The sequence below is a fragment of the Leptodactylus fuscus genome, chromosome 10 (genome assembly GCF_031893055.1).
Source record: "Leptodactylus fuscus isolate aLepFus1 chromosome 10, aLepFus1.hap2, whole genome shotgun sequence".
Classification (NCBI taxonomy): domain Eukaryota; kingdom Metazoa; phylum Chordata; class Amphibia; order Anura; family Leptodactylidae; genus Leptodactylus; species Leptodactylus fuscus.
Window position 1 is genome coordinate 26,572,792 of NC_134274.1, and position 24,260 is coordinate 26,597,051.

The following is a 24,260-nucleotide window of genomic DNA, read 5'->3' on the forward strand; positions in this document are numbered from 1 at the left end:
TTGAGTCAGCTTGCATTACATACAGAGTTAACGGACTCCCTATCTCAGCCCTTATCAGCCAAATTCAATTAAACTGGCTGATAAGTGGAAAAGCTGAAGATAGACAGCACAGTAATCTCGGAGCGCTCACCTCCCCCTCCCCTATATGAGGAGCTCCATTGCTTGTCAGCCCCTCTCTTCCCCCTTGAGAGCAGGCAGCTATATTACTTGACAAAGGAGCAGATAATCCCAAGGGACAGTGTCAACAATGAAGTGAATAAATTAAGATAGCAACCAAACAAAGCAGTTTTGATAAAGCAAAGTATTTAGGAAAAGTCTTATATCCACATAAACTAGCAGTATAGATAGGATCCTTGTTATGGGACAACCCCTTTAAAATAGAAAGACATAGGTGTGAACCTAGTGTTCTTTTCCTATTTCATTTTGGTTATATCTGCACTGGCCCCTCCGTAATGTGCCCATTTCTTGGACAACCCCTTTAGAGCACATTTACACAGTGGAAAATTTTTCCGCTGTGTGTTTATTTGGCGTGGCTAGCCACGACGGGATGCCAATGCAGTGTCACGGCATCCTGCTCCTGATTAGGCCCGAATGAATGGGCCTAAATAGGAACGTGTCTCAAGCCATGGATGCGATGCCGCGGCTGACTCAGCTGCAGAATCCATGACAAGATAGGTCATATCGCTTCTTTTTTCCACAACTAGCTAGCGGGGAAAAAAAGCTAGTGGCTCCCATTCAAGCCAATGGAAACCATTTTTGAAGACGGATTTTGAGGCGGATTCCGCTTCAAAATCCATCTGCAAAAAAACTCTGTATGAACATACCCTTAAAGAGATCCTTTTATATCTACAAAGATGGGTGGTATTATATACTACTAAAAAGATGAGAGTGAGCTGATATAAGAGGATATGAAAGGTCATCTCTATGGCTGAGACCCCACGTTGTGGAAATGTAGCTTTTTTTTTGTTGCAGATTTTGCAGGAGTGGATTGAGCAGAAGATAGAAGTATAAGAACTTCCTATATATTGCTCATTCCTGTTGAAGCCATTCTTGGCTTTGGCTCAAAAAACGCAACAAAATCTGCAACAAAAAAAGCTGTGTTACTGCAATGTAGGGCCTTAGGCTTAGGCCCCACGGGCTGGAAACGCAGCGCTGCGGGAAGAACCGCGGTGTGAACGCATTGTGGTTTTTCCCGCAGAGCTTTGAAGAAAAAGTTCACGGAGTTTTCCTTCGCAGACTTTCTCTTACCATTATCCCTATGGGAAAGCTGCGAGTGTTTCCGTAGACATAATTGACATGCTGCGATTTTCAAAACTGCAACGGTTTTGGCAATCGCAGCGTGTCTGTGCTGCAATTTTTTCCTGCAAAGTAGGGATGGGACTTGCATGAATCCCATCCGCTTTGCAAGTACTGAATAACGCTGCGATTTTTCCAGCCTGTGGGGCCCCAGCCTTAAAGGGGTATTCCCACGTCGCATACTCACCAGTCTTCGTTGCTGTGAAATCTTCTGTCTTCCGGCTTTGTTGTGTCATTGGTGGGCGGGGTCACATATGCAAAGCCAAGCGGCGAGATGCTGCTGGCCCTGTGTGCGCGCTCATAGACCAGTCTAGCCTTCACAATGCGAATACAGACCCGACATCCACCTCTCTTTATTACAGCGGATGCCGGGTCTGCATTCCCATTGTGAAGGCTAGACTGGTCTCACCGTCTGTGAGTGTGCACGCAGGGCCAGCGGCATCTCGCCGCTTGGGTTTGCATATGTGAATGCAGACCTGGCATCCGCTGTTATAGAGTTGCAGATGCCGGGGAGTGTAGACGCCAGCACAGATGAACAGACGCCAGCACAGATGCACAGACGCCAGCACAGATGCCCCCCCCGAATAGCAGCATCGCTCCTGCCGCTGCTGGCTTCATGCAGGGCAGGAGCATAGCGATGTTGCTGGCGTCTAACCCTCCCCGGCATCCGCCTCTTTATTAAAGCGGATGCCAGGTCTGCATTGGTGGCCCCTTCCCCCAAAGGGTAAACTACCCCCCCCCCCCCCTCCAGGCTCGCTCCTGTGCACTTAGCCCCTCCCCCCTCCCCGCAGCAGATACATCACTTGACTTATGACCAGATAAGTCAGGGCTGTGTCCCAAATAAATGAATAAAGTGATATAGTGAACAAACAAAGCAGTTTTGCTGAAGCAATGTATTTAGGAAAAGTCTTACATCCACATTAACAAGCAATATAGATAGGATCCTTGTGATGGGACAACCCCTTTAAGCAGCTATATACTGATCAGCTGCATATCGTCAGTTTTTTTTTTAACACATAGGCTGTTTACATAACGCGTGAATTTTTCAGAACAATATTTATTTTCGTGGAGAAAAACATATAAAAAACAACTTTATTTATTAACAATAAACATAACAATAATAACAACCTGCTGCCTATAAACCTCTTTTGATTGAAAATGGCTTTATTCACAATCAGTTGTCAAACAAAGTTTTTACAGAGTACTGCGACGCAGCGCATATCATACAATACTCACAGAATAAATAATAGATACATTTCCCATACCTCATGGAGCAGGGCAAGGCAGAGCTCCAGGAAGAAATCCCCCTCAGTGCTCCACCTCATACCAGCCCCACAGCATGAATGCAATGAAGGACATGTGGAGGAGGGGGGAGGGAGTGTACACAGGCCGAAGCTTTATTGAAGAACACACAAACATGAGAGAGGCAAACAATTCCTATTCTAACTGAAACAATGAGAGCACCCGAGCCAGCATGGGGGAGGGAGAGGGAAGACTGGCTTAGGGCTCTGTCAGGGCAACCACACCAAATACACATCCTGCAAAATCAAAAGCACTAAATGGAGGAAACAATCAGAAGAAAAAGTCCTTAGTCTTCTTCTTCCTCCTCTTCGCCTCTCAGGCTGTCCAAGATGGAGTAGTCCCGGAGCAGGCTGCTGCCTATAAACCTCTGTGTTACACGACTGGAATAAGCAGTCTCCTGCTCCATGCCGCCTCCTTTATCTATAACACAGGGAGATACCATACACAAGGAGGCAGGAGGGGTGCCACATCCACCAAGTGCCACAAAATACATCATTATTCTCACTGGAACATCATCATTGTACAAATCATTGTACAATATTTGAATCCGTTCTGTAAAATCTTATTTCCGACGGAACACTTCGTTATTTTCCTACAGTGCCTCGGGTCGGGAGCTGCTGAATGGTACAGTCCAGCCTATCGGAGGCGGTGGCTCCAGTGTGGGTCAGCTGTCTCCAGGAAGAGGTGGAAAACTCGGGCTGTGACGTTACCGGCTCCAACCCTGAAGACTGACTGCCCAACACAGCGCCAAATTCAAAATGCTTCGCCGTGGGGATAGGTACCGGGCCACCGTGTCCAAGTGCTCGGCGCTGGGCATGGAGATCAAACGGAAGAAGATCCGGGAGAGCGCCGTCTTCCCCTCCCAGGAAGTGAGTTGTGATTGAAATCTGTTGTGATTGAAATCTGTCGTGATTGAAATCTGTCGTCCAGTGTCCTGTGACTGACTCTGGGCATGAAAGGGTTAATAGGCAATGGCGTGCCTTTGTTTATTTGGACAGCTCCACTGCAGGACTGACTCCAGGGTTTCGGTGCAATGTGTTGTATCTTTGGTTAGCCCTCCTTCACACACAGGTGGATTTTTATGCTTTAAGTGTTTTTTGGTCTCCTTGTTTCTTTTTTTCTATACAGCAGACTATAGAAATTCTCCTGAGGTAAAAGCTATAGAGCACATTGTGAGTAATGCCTCAGAGCCAAACAATGCCCCAAAGTGAGGAAAAAATGCTACAAATAACCAAACTAGTGACATTATTTGCTGTATGGATTCTGTTTTGTGGTGAATTTTACCCCAAAAATGTATCATTTTTCCTAAAAATGCTCTGGAGCACTTTTGTACATTTTAGTCCCCATTCACACACATGAGGTTTTCAGAGCTTGTGAAACCTACATAAAATGTTTTTTTGCAAATCTTTCAGCTCATTCATTTTTGACAGTTCTCTTTCCCCCTCAGGCATTTACTTTCTATACAGTAGACTATGGAAATACTGCACTATACCCTTTGTTTTGATAAACAATGCCTTAGGGGCAAAAAAATATAATAAAAGTGAAAAAAAATGCCACAAGAAACCAAACCAGTGCACTTCATAATTCCAGATTGTTGTACAGATTCTGTCTGTAGTGAATTATACCACAAAAATGTAATTTTTTTTTTTTTAAAAAAAACAGGCCCTCTATGGGGTGTGTTTAGAAGAGCAATGCCTTACACTAGGGTCACACCTGCGTTCAGGTTTCCGTTCAGAAGCCTAATCCGCTTAAAGAAGCAATTACCCATGGACCCCATAGACTATAGTGGGGTTCCCCGAGTTTCCACCCAATAAGGGCAAAAAATGCAGAGAGAGAAGCGCTGCCTGCTGGACTTTTCTCTCTGAATTTTTAAAGCGGAATGGGGAACGGATTTCCCAGGCGGAGACTGGTGAGCAGGTGTGAACCTAGCCTTAGGGACCAAAAAATTTACCAAATGTAATAAAAACAAATTCACAAATAACAATAAAAAACAAACAAACCCTGCGCTTTATAATTCTCATTTTTCCTAAATACACCATAGGGCAGATGTATTTACCCCTTCCCCATTGTGTATCGCAAAAGTGTTGCAAAGCTGGAAAACATTGTTGCAAGTGGTATTTTTTACACTGCCATAACACTTTCTGATAAAGGTTGTGTTTGTGGTTTGGCTCATTTTTCTGGCAATATATGCCGGCTATGAGGAGATCTAGATTTATTTATTATTATATTATGTACAGTATATATTTATGTAGATTTATTTATCTTTATCGGTGCACAGGCTGCCAGATTATTATTATTAATTATTATTATTATTGTTTATTTATATAGCACCATTAATTCTATGGTGCTTTACATTTGGGGGTTACATACAATACACAGAATATACAGGTAGATATAATACTGACAATGACCGACTGGCACAGTGGGGTAGAGGGCCCTGCCCACGAGGGCTTACAATCTATGAGGGAGAGGGATAGAGACAGAAGGAGAGAGGGAGATTGTACAGATGGGGGTGCGGTGATAGTGTTATTGGAGGTTGTAGGCCTTCCTGAATAGGTGAGTCTTCAGGGCCTTCTTGAAGCCTGTGATTGTGGGGGTCAGTCTTATGTGTCGTGGTAAGGAGTTCCAGAGTATGGGGGATGCACAGGAGAAATCTTGGAGGCGGTTGTGTGAGGAGCGGATGAGAGCAGAGCGGAGTAGGAGGTCATTGGAGGATCTGAGGTTACGTGTGGGCAGGTAGTGGGAGTTTAGTTCAGAGATATATGGAGGGGACAGGTTGTGGATGGCTTTGTATGTGTTACGATCGTGTCTGAGTTCAGACCCAGATTCCGGATTGCAGGTTGCACTGCTAAGGAAACAGGGGAGGGAGACTATCCCTGGCACTATGGTGGCTAGCTAGGCCCTGCCTACGGGTGCTGGTCAGCTGTCCCCAAGCTAGTCTTGGCCCCGACAACTCCTGGCTCTCTAGCACGAAGACCTAGCAGACAGATAGGGCAAGAGCTATAGGAGAGCTAGGGACTGGGGTTTCTAAAGTGGTGACCCCTACAGAAATCCAGGTGCAGCTGCAGACAGACAAACGGGCTGGGAGGTGCTGGACCACGGACACGCAGCACAACACAAAACAAACAAGAGAATGAGGAGAGGGACAGTGGAGAGGTGAGGAAAGGGTAAACACAGGACTGGGGAAAACACTGGAACCCAAAACCTCTCAAACCACAAGAAAGTGCCAGGCAAACAGAGCAGAAGGATAGGGTGGAGATGAAGTGTGAGGAAACAAACCAGATTTACACAACAGGCAACTTTCACACCACTTCCTAATCTGCTGGAACTTTCACCAAAACAATCCTCCTCCTAGAACCAAGAATCCTAAGGTGTAAACCACGAAAATCGGCAACATGGGCAACATTAAAAAGGCCCCAGAATCCTCCCATAGGATGATGGCAATATTAAACACCTGAGGTTCGATTCCTGAAACCTCAAGTATGCTAAAAGGACTGACACCAATACCAAACCAGATGGTCCAGTGGCAAAGCAACCACCAGCAGAACACAGGAACCCGGATCAAATCCCCAGCTGACACACACACCAACATATACAAACAACCAGGTCATGACAGTATGTTAACGTTAGTAGCTTGAACTCAATTCGCTGGGTATGGGTAGCCAGTGGAGTGGAGCAGCTGATGAAGATCGGAGGGAGAGGTGACTTAAGCAAGCAGCGCAGTTTAAGGTGGACTGGAGGGGGGCGAGGGTGTTTGCTGAGAGTCCATGGAGAAGGGTGTTGCAGTAATCTAAGCGGGAGATTATGAGGGCTTGGACAAGCATCTTGGTAGTTTCAGGGGTGAGGAAGAAGCGGATTCGGTGGATGTTCTTGAGTTGGAAGCGGCAGGAAGTGTTGAGGGTTTGAATGTGTGACTTGAAGGATAGGTCGGAGTCCAGGGTAACCCGAAGGCATCGGGCCTGTGGTTCTGTTAAATTTGATAGATGGGTTAGGTGGAGGCGCTATAAGGGGTGGGGCGAAGATGATGAACTCCGTTTTCTCCATATTGAGTTTGAGAAAGCGGGAGGAGAGGAAGGAGGCTACAGCCATTAAACAATCTGGAACTCTGGCCAGTAGGGAGGTAATGTCTGGTCCAGAGATGTAGATTTCAATGTCATTGGCATAGCAGTGGTACTGGAAACCATGAGATTCTATGAGTTGGCCCAGGCCAAGGGTGTAGATGGAGAACAGGAGGGGTCCTAGGACGGAGCCTTGGGGGACACCTACAGAGAGAGGGCGAGGTGAGGAGGTGGTGTGTGAGTGGGAGACGCTGAATGTGCGGTCGGTGAGGTATGAGGAGATCCAGGAATGGGCCAGGTCTGAGATACCGAGGGATGAGAGAATTTCTAACAGGAGGGGGTGGTCAACTGTGTCAAAGGCAGAGGAGAGGTCAAGGAGGAGGAGGACAGAGTAATGGCGCTTGGCTTTGGTGGTTAGAAGGTCATTGGTGACTTTTGTTAGGGGAGTTTCAGTGGAGTACCGGGGTCTGAAGCCTGACTGAAGTCTGTCAAAGAGCAGGTTGGACGAGAGATAGGAGGAGACTTCGGAGTGGACGTGTAGCTCAAGCAGTTTTGAGGCGTACGGGAGTAGTGAGATGGGACGATAGTTGACAGGAGAGGACGGGTCGAGGGACGGTTTCTTAAGTATAGGTGTGACTGTGGCGTGTTTGAAGGCAGAGGGGAAGGATCCATTGGCTAGGGATAGGTTGAAGAGATGAATTATGGCCGGAGTAATGACTTCAGTGAGTTTAGGAGGGGGAGGGGGGCAGCAGGGTATGGAGACAGAGATATCAAAGCTAATGGAATTACCACAGATTACTAGATTACTCTTAGAATCTACCACTGTGTTTAGCATAAAGACTATTGTCATGTCCGGATGAAGGTGTTGTTTAGGCCGGGTTCACACGATGTAATGTGGTACGTAGATGCCGCGGGAGCTTTTGCGGGCCGTATACGCTTCCATTGTTTTCAATGGGAGCCGGTACTGTATACGCAGCGCTATTTTGCGGTGGTTGCAAAATAGCGCCGCGTACACGGTACCGGCTCCCATGGAAAACAATGGGAGCGTATATGGCCCGCAAAAGCTCCCGCGGCGTCTACGTGCCAAATTACATCGTGTGAACCCGGCCTGTAGGGTTCAAATACAGACAGATACAGATACAAAGAAAGTCATTTCACACAATGGGACTGAGGGCCCTGCTCGCAAGAGCTTGCAATCTATGAGGTAGAGGGGGTGACACAAGAGGTAGCAGGGGCGGTATTGCTTATACAGAGGTCAGACACTTTTGTAATAGAGGTGACTGTCATTACACAAACATAAAACTTTATGAGCTGTCGACAGTCGTGTCCTTTAACATGTGGATGGAGCTTGGACAGATAAAGTTATCCTGAGATGACATCATATCATGTGGGGAAATGTGGGAGCGGGGACAGAGGAGGGTTAAATTTGGGGGATTCTAATTATAGTACGGAAGGGTTTACGTTAGGCATTGTGATAGGCTTGTCTGAAAAGATGCGTCTTTAGTTTGCGTTTGAAGCTGTAGAACTTGGGAGTTAATCTGATTATCCGGGGTAGAGCATTCCAGAGAAGTGGTGCAGCTCGGGAGAAGTCTTGTATACAAACGTGGGAGGTTCTGATAATAGAGGATGTAAGTGTTAGGTCATTGAGTGAGCGGAGAGCATGGGTTGGACGGTAGACAGAGATGAGGGAGGAAATGTAGGGAGGTGCGGCATTATGGAGAGCCTTGTGGATGAGAGTGATAACTTTATATTTTATTCTATAATGAATAGGCAGCCAATGTAGCGACTGGCACAGACCGGAGGCATCGCTGTAGCGTCTAGCCTGATAGATGAGCCTGGCCGCTGCATTCAGAATAGATTGTAGAGGAGAGAGTTTAGTGAGGGGAAGACCGATTAGTAAGGAGTTACAGTAGTCAAGGCGAGAATGAATCAGAGAGACAATAAGTGTCTTTAGTGCATCTCTGGTAAGGAAAGGGCGTATTCTGGAGATGTTTTTGAGGTGGAGGTGACATGAACGTGTCTTATTATATCTGTCTTATTCATCTAAACAGGCCTTGCAGAAAAGCAAGCAAGGCAACTCTACACAAAAGTAGTAATATTATCAGTCATTTTGCAAAACAAAAAAGTCCTGCGGGCAGGACATTAAGCGGAGGCTCCTTATAAAACCTGAGGTGTAGATGTGATGAACAAAAATCCTCTTCGGTTTATGAAGACGCTTGTGTTTTGCTTTCATCACCCGTCTTTTTGGTGCTGGAGTTACACTGTGTTGGCACTGTACATGTTTGGTGGGAACTGACAGATGCTGTGAATTCACCCAGCACTGTATTTTTCATGTTTACTCCTACTTATTTCTGATAAGATTTCTCTGCCAGCACTCTCTTCACACTTTTTATCAAACTCAAAACTTCTATTATTAAATTAAGAAACTATACTCTCTTACCTGTATATGTTTTCCCTGAATTCCAACATAAAATAGGTGCATTTCAGCCACATCTTGTTTTAGCCTATTTGCCTTGACCGGGTTAAAAGGGTGCTCAGATGTAAAGTGGGTGATGGGCTAAAGGCATTTTCTAGGTCAAAACTATTGGTATCCCATCCTAACGATAGGTCACAGATATCAGATTGGTGGGGATCCAATACCAAGCATCCATAGCTGTTCTCAGCAGCTAATCTAGAAAATCGAGCAGGAAGCAGACAGCGCTGTTCTCTGTATAGTGGCCAGACCAGGTTACTGCAGTCTGGCTCCCATACACTTAAATGGGAGCTAAACTGCACTGACTCAGTACAGCACTACTCTGAGAACAGACCTGTTCAGACCTGCTCTATTCTCTGATATGGATAACCTGTCCAAAGTGAAGTTGCTGCCTGGCATTGATTGCTGCAGGCACCCTTAGCGGCAGTATTGTTGTTTTATAGAGCAGGCACCTGCTGTGTATAGCGGGCTCAGCACCTGAACTTTAGCCATATTCCTTACCATGGTCACGGGCCCCTCCATAAATAAATACAGTTTGCACAAATACAGTATGTCCACCAGTTTTCTGACGTAAAGACTATAATGATTTCCTCTTGGTTTTATTTTCTTTACTTTTTTTCTTTGTAATTTGCTGTTAATGTGTTTTTACTTTTAGGAGAGCTGTATCCAGGAGAAACTTGGCTTTGAAGTTCGCATGCGTGAGGGTATATGCAAGCTTCTGTCAGTCAGCACCCAGAAGGATCAGATACTAAATGCAGTGAAAAACCTTATGACCTGCAGTGCCCGGATCCAGGTTTATACAACACAGCTTCATTCTCCACATGAAGCAACGTATGCTATAAACTCTGGCCGAAGGTAGGTCCTTGAAAAACAGCTGCTGCACACAGAGGCTACTTCCCTAAGAATAACCATATATGCTGTAGATAATTTCCATTTATTTAGTTGTCCTTTGCCATAGAACATGATTAAGTTGTAAGAGAGCCCCTTAGTGAAGTCATTAGTTTATTGTATTGTATGTGTAATGCCCCTAAGGATACGTTCACATCTGTATTGGAATTTCTGGCAGACTGCATCACAGTGTGAGTCTATGGGCATGTGATGGATACACAGGTACACAGCTCGCTGCCAGAGAGGTGTCGGATTACTGTGCTGTGTACCTGTGTGTTTATTAGAGATGAGCGAACACTGTTCGGATCAGCCGTTCCGAACAGCACACTCCCATAGAAATGAATGGAAGCACCTGGCACGTACACTTTGCCGGCGGCGGGTCGCCGTGTCAGCTGCTTCCATTCATTTCTATGGGTGCGTGCTGTTCGGAATGGCTGATCCGAACAGTGTTCGCTCATCTCTAGTGTTTATTACATGACCATGGACCGTATATCATATGACCATGGACCAAATTTCATCCATTACAGGTAAGCAAAATGAATGACGGCAAGCAGAGATCTAGAAAACCGTGAGGTATTCAAACTTAAAGTTTATTGAAGAATTGTACAACAGTTTATTATACGAACAATAACAATAATAATATGTCTCCCAGTATTGGTCTAAAGTGACCAACTCCTTTAAGTCCTTTCATGGTCCAGAACAGGGGTAGGGAACGTATGGCTCTCCAGCTGTTGCAAAACTACAACTCCCAGCATGCATACTGGCTCTGCTGTTGTTGGAACTCCCATGGAAGTGAATGCAGCATGATGGGAGTTGTAGTTTCACAGCAGCTGGAGAGCCAAAGGTTCCCTACCCCTGGTCCAGAACAACAGACAGAGCAGCACAATAAATGTAAATCCAACAATTGTACATCTTGCCTATGTTTAGACCCATGGGAGCTGATTGAACAAGACTGTATGTTCCACTCTAGTCTTGATAGTCCCTGCCCTGCTGGAGTTTGCCCCTTATTTATGACTAGGTGCTCACCTCATCATAAATTAGACCTACACCTCCAAGGCCCGTTTGCCTAAACAGAAAACTTTGCTAGTTCCTTGCTGGTGTAGATTTCTGACATCATTTACAACAGAAAACTGTCATAAAAGAATGTCATAAATCTATCAAAAGTGGTGTAAGGGGTGTAATCCTTAAAAAGTTTTTAAGTTGTGCCAAAAAAATGTAACAACTTTTTTTTCATAGCTTGTAGGGTAGTTTTCTGGCATAAAGTAAATAGAGTTCCCTGTATTAGTTTGGTGTCCCATCAGTTGTCTTAGCTGTATATTAATACTCAGTAAGATTTTCCTACCATGGAAACAAATGTTACAAGAAACTATTGAAACCAGCAAAATAATAAAAACAACTTATGTTTCATACACATGTCAATCATTTAGGTTGTGCACTATGTGGTTGTCACACTGGCTACTAGAACATACTGAATAGGCTGACACATGACAGCGCTATACTACTGCTGAAGGCCAAGCCTATTAGGATTGCGAAACTGTACACACAAATAATGCTGCCTATGCAGTCTCTCTTGTCCTTGGCTAGGTAGTTGTTTCCTATTCCTTCCTGAAGACTGTATTAACCTATCAGCACTTTTATTCCATTAAAGGGGTATTTTAGTCACAATTATCAATGAGATCTCAGTGGTGTAACAAACAGAGGTGTTGCCTTCTATTGTAATAATGTCTTTGATGTAATTGAGGCGATTTCTGCAGGGAAAACCCCTATAAGATTGGAAGGTGTCAGTCTATTATTAGGCTTAGTGGCCAGAGTGAAAATTTGCAGCATCTATTACTTACTTTTAAATATAGATGGTGACAGGATTTTTGTTTTTAATCATTTGAACCCTTATACATTCCCTGTCATTGTTTTAAAACCAGATGATTTTCACTGTTGTGTGAATAAGCCCTAAGGCTGCACGGCAATTTTGCCCATGCTGCACTTAAATTACTAGTGATATTGCAGGGTGATGGGTCTTCGACTGCACAACAGGTGTCATAGCCAAAACTAGCTGTGTATCTTTAGCCTTGTTACCTTCTTATAATGGTTATTTTTCTCTCCATCCTCAATTACTGAACCTAAGAAGTGATATAATCTCATAACATGGTTTCTTAGTGCCATCTGCTGGTCATTTCTTGTAACTACATTTTTTTAGATTATCATAATTTTTGGTCTTTGCAGTTACAAAAAGTTGCTCTAAGACTGGATTTATTCTCTTTATAACATCTGTATTATACAGAGAGTATTACCTTTAATAAATCTCATCCTGAACATACAACATCATAGATCCCTATGATTCAGATAGTTTGAGTCATTAGACTTGTGTTGGGAATATAATTTACAGCCGTAATATGCTCAGTATAATGTGGTTTTAATATGGCCGCATGAGTAGTATTTTTCTTTAGTTGTTTTTTTAATTTTGTATTTTTATTGATTTCAGGCTGTGCTCACATCATCTGTAATTTTGGATTTATTTTAAAAGAATAGTAGACTACACATTGTATACAAGAGGTCATGTAAAATAAATGTATTAAAAATATACAACATGATATAACTTCCTGTAAGATCCTACTATATTGAAATGCAAATGTGTCCCTCAGCAAAAGTGTGAACAGAAATGTATTTGTGAATTTAATGGTGTTTCTTGAGAGTTAGCTACTGGTAGCTTATCCCTGATTGGTGGGCGTCTGACACACAGGACCCCTACTGATCAGCTGAAACCTCAGCATCTGGGTGGGTGCCACAGCCTCTTCACTGAATTCCAAGCACATGGCACTGTATAGGGGCTTGTTTGGTATTCGGCACAGGGAAGCGACTATGGTGTTGGACCCCCAAAGATATGATATTGGTAACGCATTCTTAGGCTATTATTCACTTAGTCCCAGATAATCCCTGTTTGCTAGTATACAGCGTGATTTTAGTTGCTTTAGTGTAGTCATTGTTCATATTTATTACTAGTTTTCCTTCCTTACGGTTTTATTTTTCTTTTTACAGGTCTTCCGATGCAGGACTGAATGAACGCCTGGCCTGTCCTGGAAAACTCTCTATAACAGGTACAAGGACATTAGAAAATTGGTTACACACCTAGGGAGGCACAGTAATAAATGTGTGATCTGTGGGGTTTTTAAAAATTATTTTTGTGCAAATTTGTTCCTTCATTATGAAGATGCCAGTTATTATAGGACCATATACTGTGAGATGTTGTGTTTTACCCCGTGTGAAGGTTGCTGAACACCTGCTGGACGCCATCATTCCCTGTTCCCATACACTTTAATGGGAGTGCGGTAGATAGCCAAATGCTACACTTCACTCCAGTGCCCCCATTTTGTAGGAGTTATTGTCAAGAACATTGCATTTGTATAGTTATTACTTGTATCCTTGTATGTAAGTAATTTTCTTTTTGTGAGTCACAAGCTTTAGAGCTTTGTGTGTTTTTCATTGTGTTAAATATTTCTACTTAGAACTGCAGTATTCATGGTGTTCAGTGTGAATATATTGAATATATCTGCATATTTCCTCCACACTTTAGTGCACTGTTTGCACATTGTTATCTCTTCTGCTGCTCAAGTTCAAAGTTAACCATTAGCTCAGGGAATGAGACTTCAATGAACTTTATTTTCCTTGATAAGATTTGTACAAAGGTGTATAACGGCTATTATTAACAATATAGCAGCTGCTTATATGATCCAATAGCATAATTGGAAAGTGCTAGTGAAGCAGTTATGTGTACAAAAGCACAAAGCAACCGCCCGAATATCAGAAGATATTACGACTTCCATATGATTTCTGCATTAGAGACCTCAGTATATAAGTGTCTTGCCAATCATTTTTTCAGTAAATGTTTGGCCAATAACAAGGTTGTGGTGAAGCAAAGGTTTCTACATCCACCAACTACATAAAGCTGTCTTGTGTTTTCAGCTGTTTGGCTGGTTCTTGCAGAGCTTCCAGCCCAAGGCTAAGGCCCCGTGTAGCGTCCCGCGACAAAAAGGCGCATCTGGAAAAATTGTGGCGGCAACGCATCGCGGTTCTTCCTGCAGCGCTTTGCACAGAAAGTAAGAAGAGGTTTCTCCAGACTTTCTGCTTCATTTATACCTATAGGTATAAGTGACTTGCTGACATGCTGCAATTTCCAAAATCGTGACTGCATGTTCGCTGCATGTATTTTACTGCAAAGTGGGGATGGGATTCTAGCAAATCTAATCTACTTTATGTGACTAAAAATGCCACGTTTTTGCCATGTGAGGCCCCAGCCTAAAGATTGAGAATTTTCTTAATGTAATCTGTGGAGGAAGCAGCTTCGACTGGGCTTGCCTATAGGGTTTGTCCAGGATCTGAAAAATTTTTGAACATTGGTCTAGGTTTGACACCTGAACCCCAAAGTGAGCAGAAAATGAAGCAACTGGAATTTATATACTTGGTATGCGGTCGGACTAGTCACTTCAAGTGAATGGGATGGCGGTTGCAGGTGCACCCACTACAGTGTATGGCGCTTCCGGTCTGTACAGCTTAGTGGTGGCATCTGTGTTCACTTGACAAGGAGTAGTGTTGCTTTCAGCCATGTACTTCTGGGGGCTGCATCAGGTGATTGGCTTGGGTGTCAGGTCCTGACCGATCTGATACTGATGATCTCTTCTGTGAATAGGTCATCAGTGTGAAAAGTATTCAGGCAGTTTTACTGTAAGCTTTTACTTTTGTTGGAATTTGAAACTTTTTTTTTTTTGCATAGGATTGTTTCACTTGCACTCTTCAGATAACTTAGAGCAGTGAGTTTTTTTATGTGCTGTGAATTTTTTTTCTTTACCTTGACCTGTACCTTTCCACATTATTATAAATTTCTAGATGTGATTTGATGGTTTTTAGGATATCAGCTTTTTTTTCCCCTTAAAACTAAAAGCCTGCACTACTAGTAGCCAAACCAGCACCGTCCATAAATATCAGCTGGCTGCCAGGAATGGTGGACACATTGTTGATTCATAACTGTATTGCTAATATTAGCCAAGCAAGACAATTGTTGTTGTAGGTGTCGGTAGCTGTAGCTGTAATAATCATTTACATAGAGCAATATATTAAAAGTGTAATACTTTATGGATCTGTTACCTAGGCTTTCAGGGAGCGAGTGCACACTTTTATTACTAGCTACTTTCCTAATCATGCCGGCTAGATTCCCATTTGGGCCATATTTAGTTATATTGATGCAGACAAAACACCAGCTGGAAATTACTCTCTATTTTTTCGTGGCGCATATTGCACATGAGTGACATTTTGCAGAGATGATGATGATGTCATGGCAGTGGGGACAATCATTTCCCACTGGCCAGGAGGTGGAACAAAGTCATATAGAGGTATCTTTTCAACTCAGAAAGCTTTCTTGTGGATCTTTGGGAACATTGACACTCAGCAACTCAGTGACTTGAGACACAGATGCTCCTACCAGTGCGCACTAACACACAGTCCCCTTTTGGGAGTCTGTCAGGTCCCTAAAACAAATACAGATTTTTAGAATAGCGCAAGGGATAAAATGTATCAATGACATTTTAAGCTTTGAGACTAAGGTAAAAAAAGAGCATTACAGGTGATGGCAGACGTATCAGGAAGACTTAAACGTGACTATGTAAAAATGTTTGTGTTGTTTTTATTTATTTTTTGTCCAATCCCTCTGTGTAGTAATCCCCCCCTTGATTTTCTTCTGATGCGGTGCAGTACCAGAAATGATGCCAGGGTTTCCACCGCGAATGACATAATCTATAACTTCATACATTTTCCTGCACTGAACAGAAAAATGTACATGGTGCATGTTATTGTTTGGCTATGGATGCTGGACCACTTCACAAAACATCATCACTTGTGTCCGACTTCTGCATAATACATTCGTGGGCTGGCTTCAGACCAGTTGTATATGATCCAGCCTATGTGCATGTTATTTCTTTTTCTCTTTCATGGATTTTGTGGTTACAAACAGCTGTTTCTTTGTTTTGGGGAAAGCAGATAAATTCCGAATATATGTTGTTATAGCAATGACGTAGGTTTTGGTCTCCAGGGATACAAGCGGTACCTTTTTAGTAGGCTCAAATAGGTCAAGGGTTGAAGAGCAAGATTGTATAAAAATAGCCGAGAGCCGGCTGAGATGGTTACGCTGTTTTTGTTAGCGATATATCAACACGTGTCCTGTGAGACTCAATACATAATTACACCTTCTCGTGCCTGAAATATTAAAGAACTGGCTAAGGATGAAAAAAAAAAAGCTCAAACCCGTTACTGTTGCGTTAGCAACGTCGGATTAGATCATTCATAATTCTGCCAAGAAATTTCCTAGCAGTCGATACAAGCGGGCAGGTTTTTCACACCTGTGATTTATCTGCAGTAGAAGTACCAGCCCTGTCTTAATGGTCATAAAAAAAACATATCGGAATGAATTCACACCTTTTGCTAAATGCCAAGCAAGGCCTGCGTTGCAATCCTAGTTTAATCTCTCAGATGTAATTTAGTTTCCTGCAGTCAACAGGTAGTGAAAATGCTTTATGGGTTTTTAAATTGAATATATTTTTTCATAGTGCACTTGTTCACTGATATCTCAGGGGAACCCCGGCCGCAGCATTCAGAGCTTTTGTATCTTACCAGTGCCAGCATTCATAGGGCTGTCTGTAATCTTTTAGTCACTGGCACCTGGCTATGCGCTGTATTAGGTCCTTGTGTAATTTATGACTAAGGTTTGCAAAAAGCCTACAAAGTAAAGTGTTATATGGTTATATTAACAGTAATAGCATATTTCTTGCAGGCAATGTATTATTTTCACTCGAGCCAGTGATTTTTTTTAAAGGATACTTTGACTACATATCACCCTTAACCAGGCACATGCAGTTTATCCACATTCATTTAAATGGAGCTGAGTGCAATACCAGAAACAGCCTATAGGCAAGACTGGTACAGTTTCTATAGGACTCCCTTTTATTTTAAAAAAGTAAATTTTAAGGTCAAATTGGCAGATTTTGTGCACCAGAAGAAGCATGTTGTAAATTTGCTAATTCTATGGTTAGAATAGTCCATCAGCTTATAAACTGTTTTCTGGTTTCTTCCAAAAATTCTCTAGACTAAGCGGATGGAGTTTTGAAAGTCCCATCTGCTTGAACTGTAAATTGGTATGGATTTGTGGGGTGGCATCTACACCATATATACTCCATGTTTAGACCTGGTTTATTATGGTGCAGCCTGTTTATTAGAAGTTGACAAGGTTATTGCAGCTGAATAAGAAGTTTCTATCTCGCCCCAATGGCCTTATTCATATAAATCCAGATCAGTATGTGTCTATAATGTCCCATGTGACTCTTCAGATCCTCCTCTACTTTCTGTGTACAGTTTATGGAAGGCATTTCAGCAGCTGGTCTCCCACCACCAACCTGCAGAGGGTTCACTTAAAGTCTACGTTCACATCTGAGGTGGCATCTCCATTCAGAGCCTTTGATGCAGAGTCCATCTAAAATCAGGGGAGAAAACCGATCCCTGATGGATCCCATTGTAGGCAATAGTACCCCTTTGGATATCTTGTCCGCTATAGAAAGGGACAATCTTTGTTGTTTATTGCTTTCTTCTGTTCCTATGATGAAAAAGCAGAACGGATCAAACAGCGCAAGGGTGAAAGCTCCCTCAGTTGTCCTCAGCGTTATGTGCCATTCTCTGAAAGCACCTGGAGCATGCTTCTAACAATACAACATTAGATAGGGTTGTTATTTTCTGGTCAACTTTGTGCTAAAATCATAGGCTGTCAACGTGTTTTATGAACATATTCAAATACCAAAATAAACTCTAAAGATTAAGTGTCTATTTGAACACATGCTGTGAAATGTAATAGAATTGCAATACAAAAAACTACAGAAATTTCTCTAGCTTCCAAATATCATTGGAGAAATGTCTTCTATTCCTATGGGCTGTCTGTGACTTTTTGTACAGTTTGGATCCCAGATACTGTGGTCCTATTATTTTTATATTTCTATGTATTCTGGATTTTTCCACTATAATATTTACAAAGGAGAACAGTTATTGATAATTCTATATCTTTCTTCACACAGGTATAAGAATTCCTCTGATGTGGAAGGACACTGAACATTTTGGCAGCAAAGAAAGTAGGTATAATAGTCATTTGTTTCTAGCGCTGGTCCTAAACAAATTTTGGCTTTACATTACCTGAAAAGAGGATGGAATTCTGGCTAATCCCATTCACACACTGCAGAAAACAATTCACAGCAGACTTGCTGCAATTTTTTAAAAAAAAGTTGCATTTGTGTAAATTGCAGCATGTCAATTGTGCCTATGGAAATGCTAGTGGTTGCTGTATAGATATAATGGAAGCAAAAAGTCTGCAGGGGAAAACTCTGCGGACTTTCTGCGACAAATGCTTTAGAAAAAAATGTAATGTGATTCCACCGTGGTTGCACCGAGAAGTGGTGCAATTTGGGAGAAGTCTTGGAGACAGGAATGGAAGGTTCTCATAATAGGGGATTTTAGACAAATGGAGAGTATGGGATTGTTGATACCGAGATGAGGGAGGAAATTTAGGGAGGCTCAACATTTATAGAGAGCCTTGTGGAGGAGGGTGATAAGTTTATATTTGTATTCTATAATAAATACCAAACCAATGTAGTGATTGGCATTGGTGCAGCTTATAGCCTGATAGATGAGCCTGGCCGCTGCATTCAGAATAGATTGTAGAGGGGAGAGTTTAGTGAGGGGAAAACTGAATAGTATGGAGTTACAGGAATCAAGTCAAGAGTGAATCAGGGCGACAAGAAGTGTCTTTAATGTTTCCATAGTAAGAAAGGGGCTGATTCTGGAGATGTTTTTGAGGTGGAGATGACATGAGCATGCAAGTGACTGGATATGGGGGTTAAAGGAAAGATCTGAGTCAAACATAACCGCGAGTTAGTGGGCATGCTGCCTCAGGGTTACGGTAAGAACACAGACTGAAATAGAAGTATCAGGGTTAGGTCTGTTGATGGATGGTGGAAACAGCAGTAGGTCAGTCTTTGCTTTAAACTTTATTTTCCTTGCAGGCTGTGACACTAAAACTTTTTCACATTGGCACAGATGCTGTTTTCAAGCTGTATAGCATCATGCGGTTAGTATAAGCACTAACAAGCTCACAACTAATTTCCTTTAAAATCCAACCTGTGCCGTTCACAATCGATTGTTAGCAGATTCCATCTCAATAGCAGGATGAGAATATAATGAGCTAATGTATTTGGCTAGGTTGTTGCATTCATTAAGTTACTGACCTCTGCCCATGTGGTGCACATAGGATTAATGCTGTCTGATGACTGGTGACATAATGTTCCTCCATCATGGTTTTATTCACAAGTTTTGCAAATCTCTCTAAACATGACCTGTTAGGTGCAGTAATATCACAGCATTAGGCGTCTTACCCCCGGCTTCTCGTGTATACTTCCACACTTATTTCTCAGCTTTGTTTTGCAGCTTAAATAATTATCCACGACAGTGAAATCAGATTTATATCATATTTATAATTCTATTATTTATACCTTCTGCAGGGTGTGCTATACTAATGACAATAGCTGTCCTATGAACACAAAAAAAACCCCAAACCTTTTGCATGTATAATGAATGAGCACGAGAGCGCTTTGACAGCTCTGCGGCGTTTTGCACTTATTGCAAATACATTCCAGCTTCTTCACATACAGGAATTGCCGAAACACGCTTAAGCTCCTCTTTGTTAAAATAGAAAGGTGGAATTATTTAGAATCTTTAGTCATTTTCTCCATGTATTTTTCTTCTGTATCAAGTGTCAAACATGCAAAGCTTTACACAGCATGATGAAAAACACTGGCAGCATTAACATTTACTCTTGTTACACACAGCATATTGATCAAAACCAGCTTTCAGCACTCAAACAAATCCCTGAGCGTTTCTAGCAAATAAGTAGTTCAGGCAGCGTGGCACTAGTGGGGGCAACTGTTTTTGAAGAACTTTTGCTAGGTCTTTGATTATTGCAAAATAAATAAAAATATTGATAACCTATCCTTAGGGTAGAACATCAATATCAAATCGGTGGATTCTGACACCTAGCCCCTCCATCAGTCAGCTGTTCTCAGCAGCTCACAGACAGAGAATGGAGCAGGAAGCAGTCAGCTCTGTAAAGTGGATGTACTGAGTCCCTGCTTCTTAGCTCCCATTCAAGCAAATGAAAGCTGATCCGCAGTGATATCATCTGAAAATCTCCTTTAGACTTAGGCTACAAATTTGTTTTATGTGCCACAGCGCATTACAGATATAGTCAACACTATCCTTAGTGATGCTCACAATGTAAATTCTCTATCGCAATATGAAGATGCAGTATTCTTTATTATAGATTTTCTTTGAGTCTAAACTAGAAATGGATTTAACAGAATATATCACTTTTTTTTTCTTATTTAGTTTGCTGATTTGTATTATCATTTTTATATATATATTTAGAATACTATTTCCTGTACATGATGGACTGCCATCTATGCCTGATTTAGGGGGGAGGGTACACAAGTTATGACATCACCTATTGTCAGTAGTGATTGCGATGTTGGGTCAGGGATGTTTTAGAGGTACTGTTATCCTCCAATGAAATATTATCTGTTTTGTGTGAGGAGACTGCTGCAAAGAAACCCCCTACAGAATTGGTAAATGTCAATGTATTATTAGGCTTAGTGGCCAGTGTGAATGTTGCAGGGCTTACTACAGTTTTGTTTTAAATAGGACATGGAAAATTTAAAAGAAAAAAAAAAACTTTAAATAGAAAAACTCAGGTAATATGTAAGTGATTATAGGTAATATCAGTTTTTCCCTCTGTAGGCTACATCTCTAATTTTCAATTTTCCCTGAGCTAGTGGGTGCTGTGAGGTCTCCCAAAGAAAATAGAGAAAATAGAGTATCATTTTTCTTTAATTCTGTCTTCCTCGGTAGCAGCATGGAGGACATTCATACAGTGGTACTCATGGAGGACATTCATACAGTGGTACTCATGGAGGACATTCATACAGTGGTACTCATGGAGGCCATTCATACAGTGGTACTGTTATGAATAAAGTTCTGGGGTTAGATAGAAAACTCACTATTAACTGCAGCAGCATATCTCTTTGTATCTCTGCTTCTCTCTCACTCAGCTATTCCCACTTCTCTTGATGTTATCTATTCCCTCAATGTTCTTTCAATCCATCTGATCTCTCAAAATCAATTTAGCAAAAAATAAGTGAGTGAACCGTTTAGGAGACCAAAGGTGAAGGGGAAGAAGACAGATGGAGACAGAGGAGAGAGGAACATTTTCAAGTGATCTGATACAATGTTTCTTATATTCATCTATACCATTCATTCATGCAGTGTTTACTGAAAGTATTGTGACCATTTAATATCTAATATAGTATTGCAGAATTCTGCGCGTTGGGGGTTGTCTATTTGCAGTGCAAAGGGAAAAAATGTTGCCATGGGTAACAAATCTAAAATAGAAAAAATAATGGCAAGGATTCTATTGACGGCCACAGGGAACATTATTGTGTTTGGTAGCGTTCCCAGTGAGAATGAAAGATAATGTGAAATTACAATTCTTCTGCAGGTAAATGGACAGCTGTTTTAACTGTGTTCACATAATTATTGTATTTATCTGTAATATTGCTTTGTATCTGTGTTTTTTTTTTTTTACTTTTAATGTGGCTTAGAAATGCAAAATACATTTCCATAAATAATCTATCCATAAACTTTATTTTTGTACGTTTTAATATCCTCATTTTAAAGTTTTTAATTTACAGCCTTTCATAGCCATATAAGCTGCTTTTGCTTGTAATAGGCTTTCATACACTGCCAGCAGACTTAATCCCTTAATACTGGTAAGAAAATATTTCCATTAACACATAGGAATGCTTTTGAAACTCATCTCTTGATATAGTTACTTCATCAAATGAGGGATGAACTTATTGATCAGACATTGGATTGGGGTTTGGCAGTCCCCCATCAAAATTACATTGTTGGATCTGCCAACAGATATCTTAGCTCTATTGTCACATTATTATAATCTATGTCAGTTATTAGCCTAATTGTTTTCTGGTCTTTTATTATACATTATTCACCTCTTTTATTTACCATGCTACCTTTTGCTTATTCCTGTTCGGTATAGTCCTTAGGCCCCATGCACAAAAATATATTATAGTTCCAGATGGCAGTCATACTTACATCATAAGTGCACTCATGGACATTACTCATGGACTTTGCTGTTGTACCTCTATGATGTCATATGGAAGCATAATGAGTTTATTCCTATTTGAAAATGGGATTCTTCTTAGGATGCCTTTATTACATAGTTACATTCCCTTAGGCCCAGTTCACATTTGCATTTGGGCCATTCCATTCCCCTCTCTGCATGAAAAATACGGAGAGAAAAGTCCTGCAAGCAGCACCTTTCTCTTCGCTGTTTTCATGCAGAAACCACATGAACCCCATTATAGTCTATGGGGCTCGCTGGTTTCCTTAAGTAACTGCTTTTTTATGCGGATTAGGTTTTTATTTGGAGGGTCCTCAAGCGGACTACCCGAACAGAAACCCATGCACAGATTTGAAACAGGCTTTAGAACCATAGCTCCTGGCAAAGACAGGTTGATGCTCCATGTTGCGGAAATGCAGCATTTTTGTTGCAGAATTTACTGCATGTTTTTTTTTTTTTTTTTGTTAAGCTAAAGCCAATCATAGCTGCAAAACTAATGGGAAATATATAGTGAGCTCTTAGAGGGGTTGTCCCAGAACAAGGATCCTATCTATACTGCTAGTTTATGTGGATATAAGACTTTTTCTAAATACATTGCTTTAGCAAAACTGCTTTGTTTGGCCGCTATCTTAATTTATTCACTTCATTGTTTACATGCGTTTCTATGACCATGGGCCCCAGACCACGGGCTTATCTGCTCAGTCCCTCAGTGACTAGCTGACTGCTCTCAGGGGGGAGGAAGGGGCTGAGTTCTGAGCTGTGTATGTCTCTGCCACAGACAAGCAACAGAGCTCCTCAGATAGCAGAGGGGGGAGGTGAAAGCTCCAGGATTTCTGAGCTCTTATCTCCTGCTCTTCCACTTATTAGTCGGTTTAATTGAATTTGGCTGATAAGGGCTGAGATAGGGAGTCTCTGTATGTATTACAGACTGACTGAAATCCAGATCTGCTACAACAGCCTCTACATCAGCTTCATACTGTGGTAATTCATTTACAACCAATCCCTCATTACTACTGCAAACATAGCACCAATGTGCCGAGAAACCAGGAAGTGAAGAGAGCACACAGCCTGCATGGTGGTGAACAAGCGTGATGGGAATACCCCTTTAAGGCTGAGGCCCCACATTGCGGAAATGCAGCTTTTTTGTTGCAGATTTTGCTGCAGTTTTTTTTTTTTTTTTTTTTTGAGCCAAAGCCAGGAGTGGTTGAGCAGAAAGGAGAAGTATAAGAATTTCCTTTATATTTAGATCTGCATTTTTGTCATTGCCTAATTGGCTTATGACCAGATCCTTGTGATTATCTGGCGTTGAACATATATGGTAGACTGTGAAGGTCCTGAATGGCCAACTTGCATTATAGGCGTCCAAAATGTATTAAAACTTCTCTGAATGGTTTTCTGTCTTCTCTGTACTTTGTTACAAAGGTAAGGGGGGGGGGGATGTATGTGAGGAGATGGAAGAGGGGACTTGGTTGATATCCTACAATTTTTATGTATACCTACTATATTTATCAGTTTTACAATAATATAGAGTAAATTATAGGAGGCAATTGAAAGGAGTTGCTGAAATTTGTTTTTTTAGGAGTTTTGATTAAATATTCTACAATTCAGTGAACAATAATTGAATCCTTTTCTTCCTTTACAGAATCAGATCGCTTTGCAGTATTCTGCATGTTGAGACTTGGCCATGAAATTTTTGATACGGATATGGTTATTGTGGACAAAACAATGACTGATATTTGCTTTGAAAACACTATTGTATTGTAAGTATTGGATTACTTTTTATTTTATTTTTATTTTATTTAATAGCACAGTCTAGGGAGCTAGTAGCAAAAGTCTGTACACTGTGCTGTGGCATAGCCACAGATACAGGGATAGGATGGAGATATTGGGGCAGGATCCCTGCCAGATGGTAGTTCCAGAATCTAGTTGTCTCAGAGTTCAATAGACTATAGTTTGTAGCACATGCGTTACCAAA

The 24,260-nt window shown here is 41.7% G+C and overlaps 1 protein-coding gene across 1 annotated transcript in view; it reads left to right on the forward strand.

Annotated features, from left to right (window-relative positions):
• Window positions 1-3,356: 3,356 nt before the first annotated feature.
• The window catches only part of RTKN2 (rhotekin 2), a 41,344-nt gene continuing 20,440 nt past the window's right edge, over window positions 3,357-24,260 (forward strand). The window contains exons 1-5 of the mRNA XM_075257588.1: window positions 3,357-3,467; window positions 9,785-9,984; window positions 13,051-13,109; window positions 18,120-18,173; window positions 23,928-24,045. Of these exons, the coding sequence (XP_075113689.1) occupies window positions 3,357-3,467; window positions 9,785-9,984; window positions 13,051-13,109; window positions 18,120-18,173; window positions 23,928-24,045 (542 nt within the window). The remainder of the gene's footprint in view (window positions 3,468-9,784; window positions 9,985-13,050; window positions 13,110-18,119; window positions 18,174-23,927; window positions 24,046-24,260) is intronic.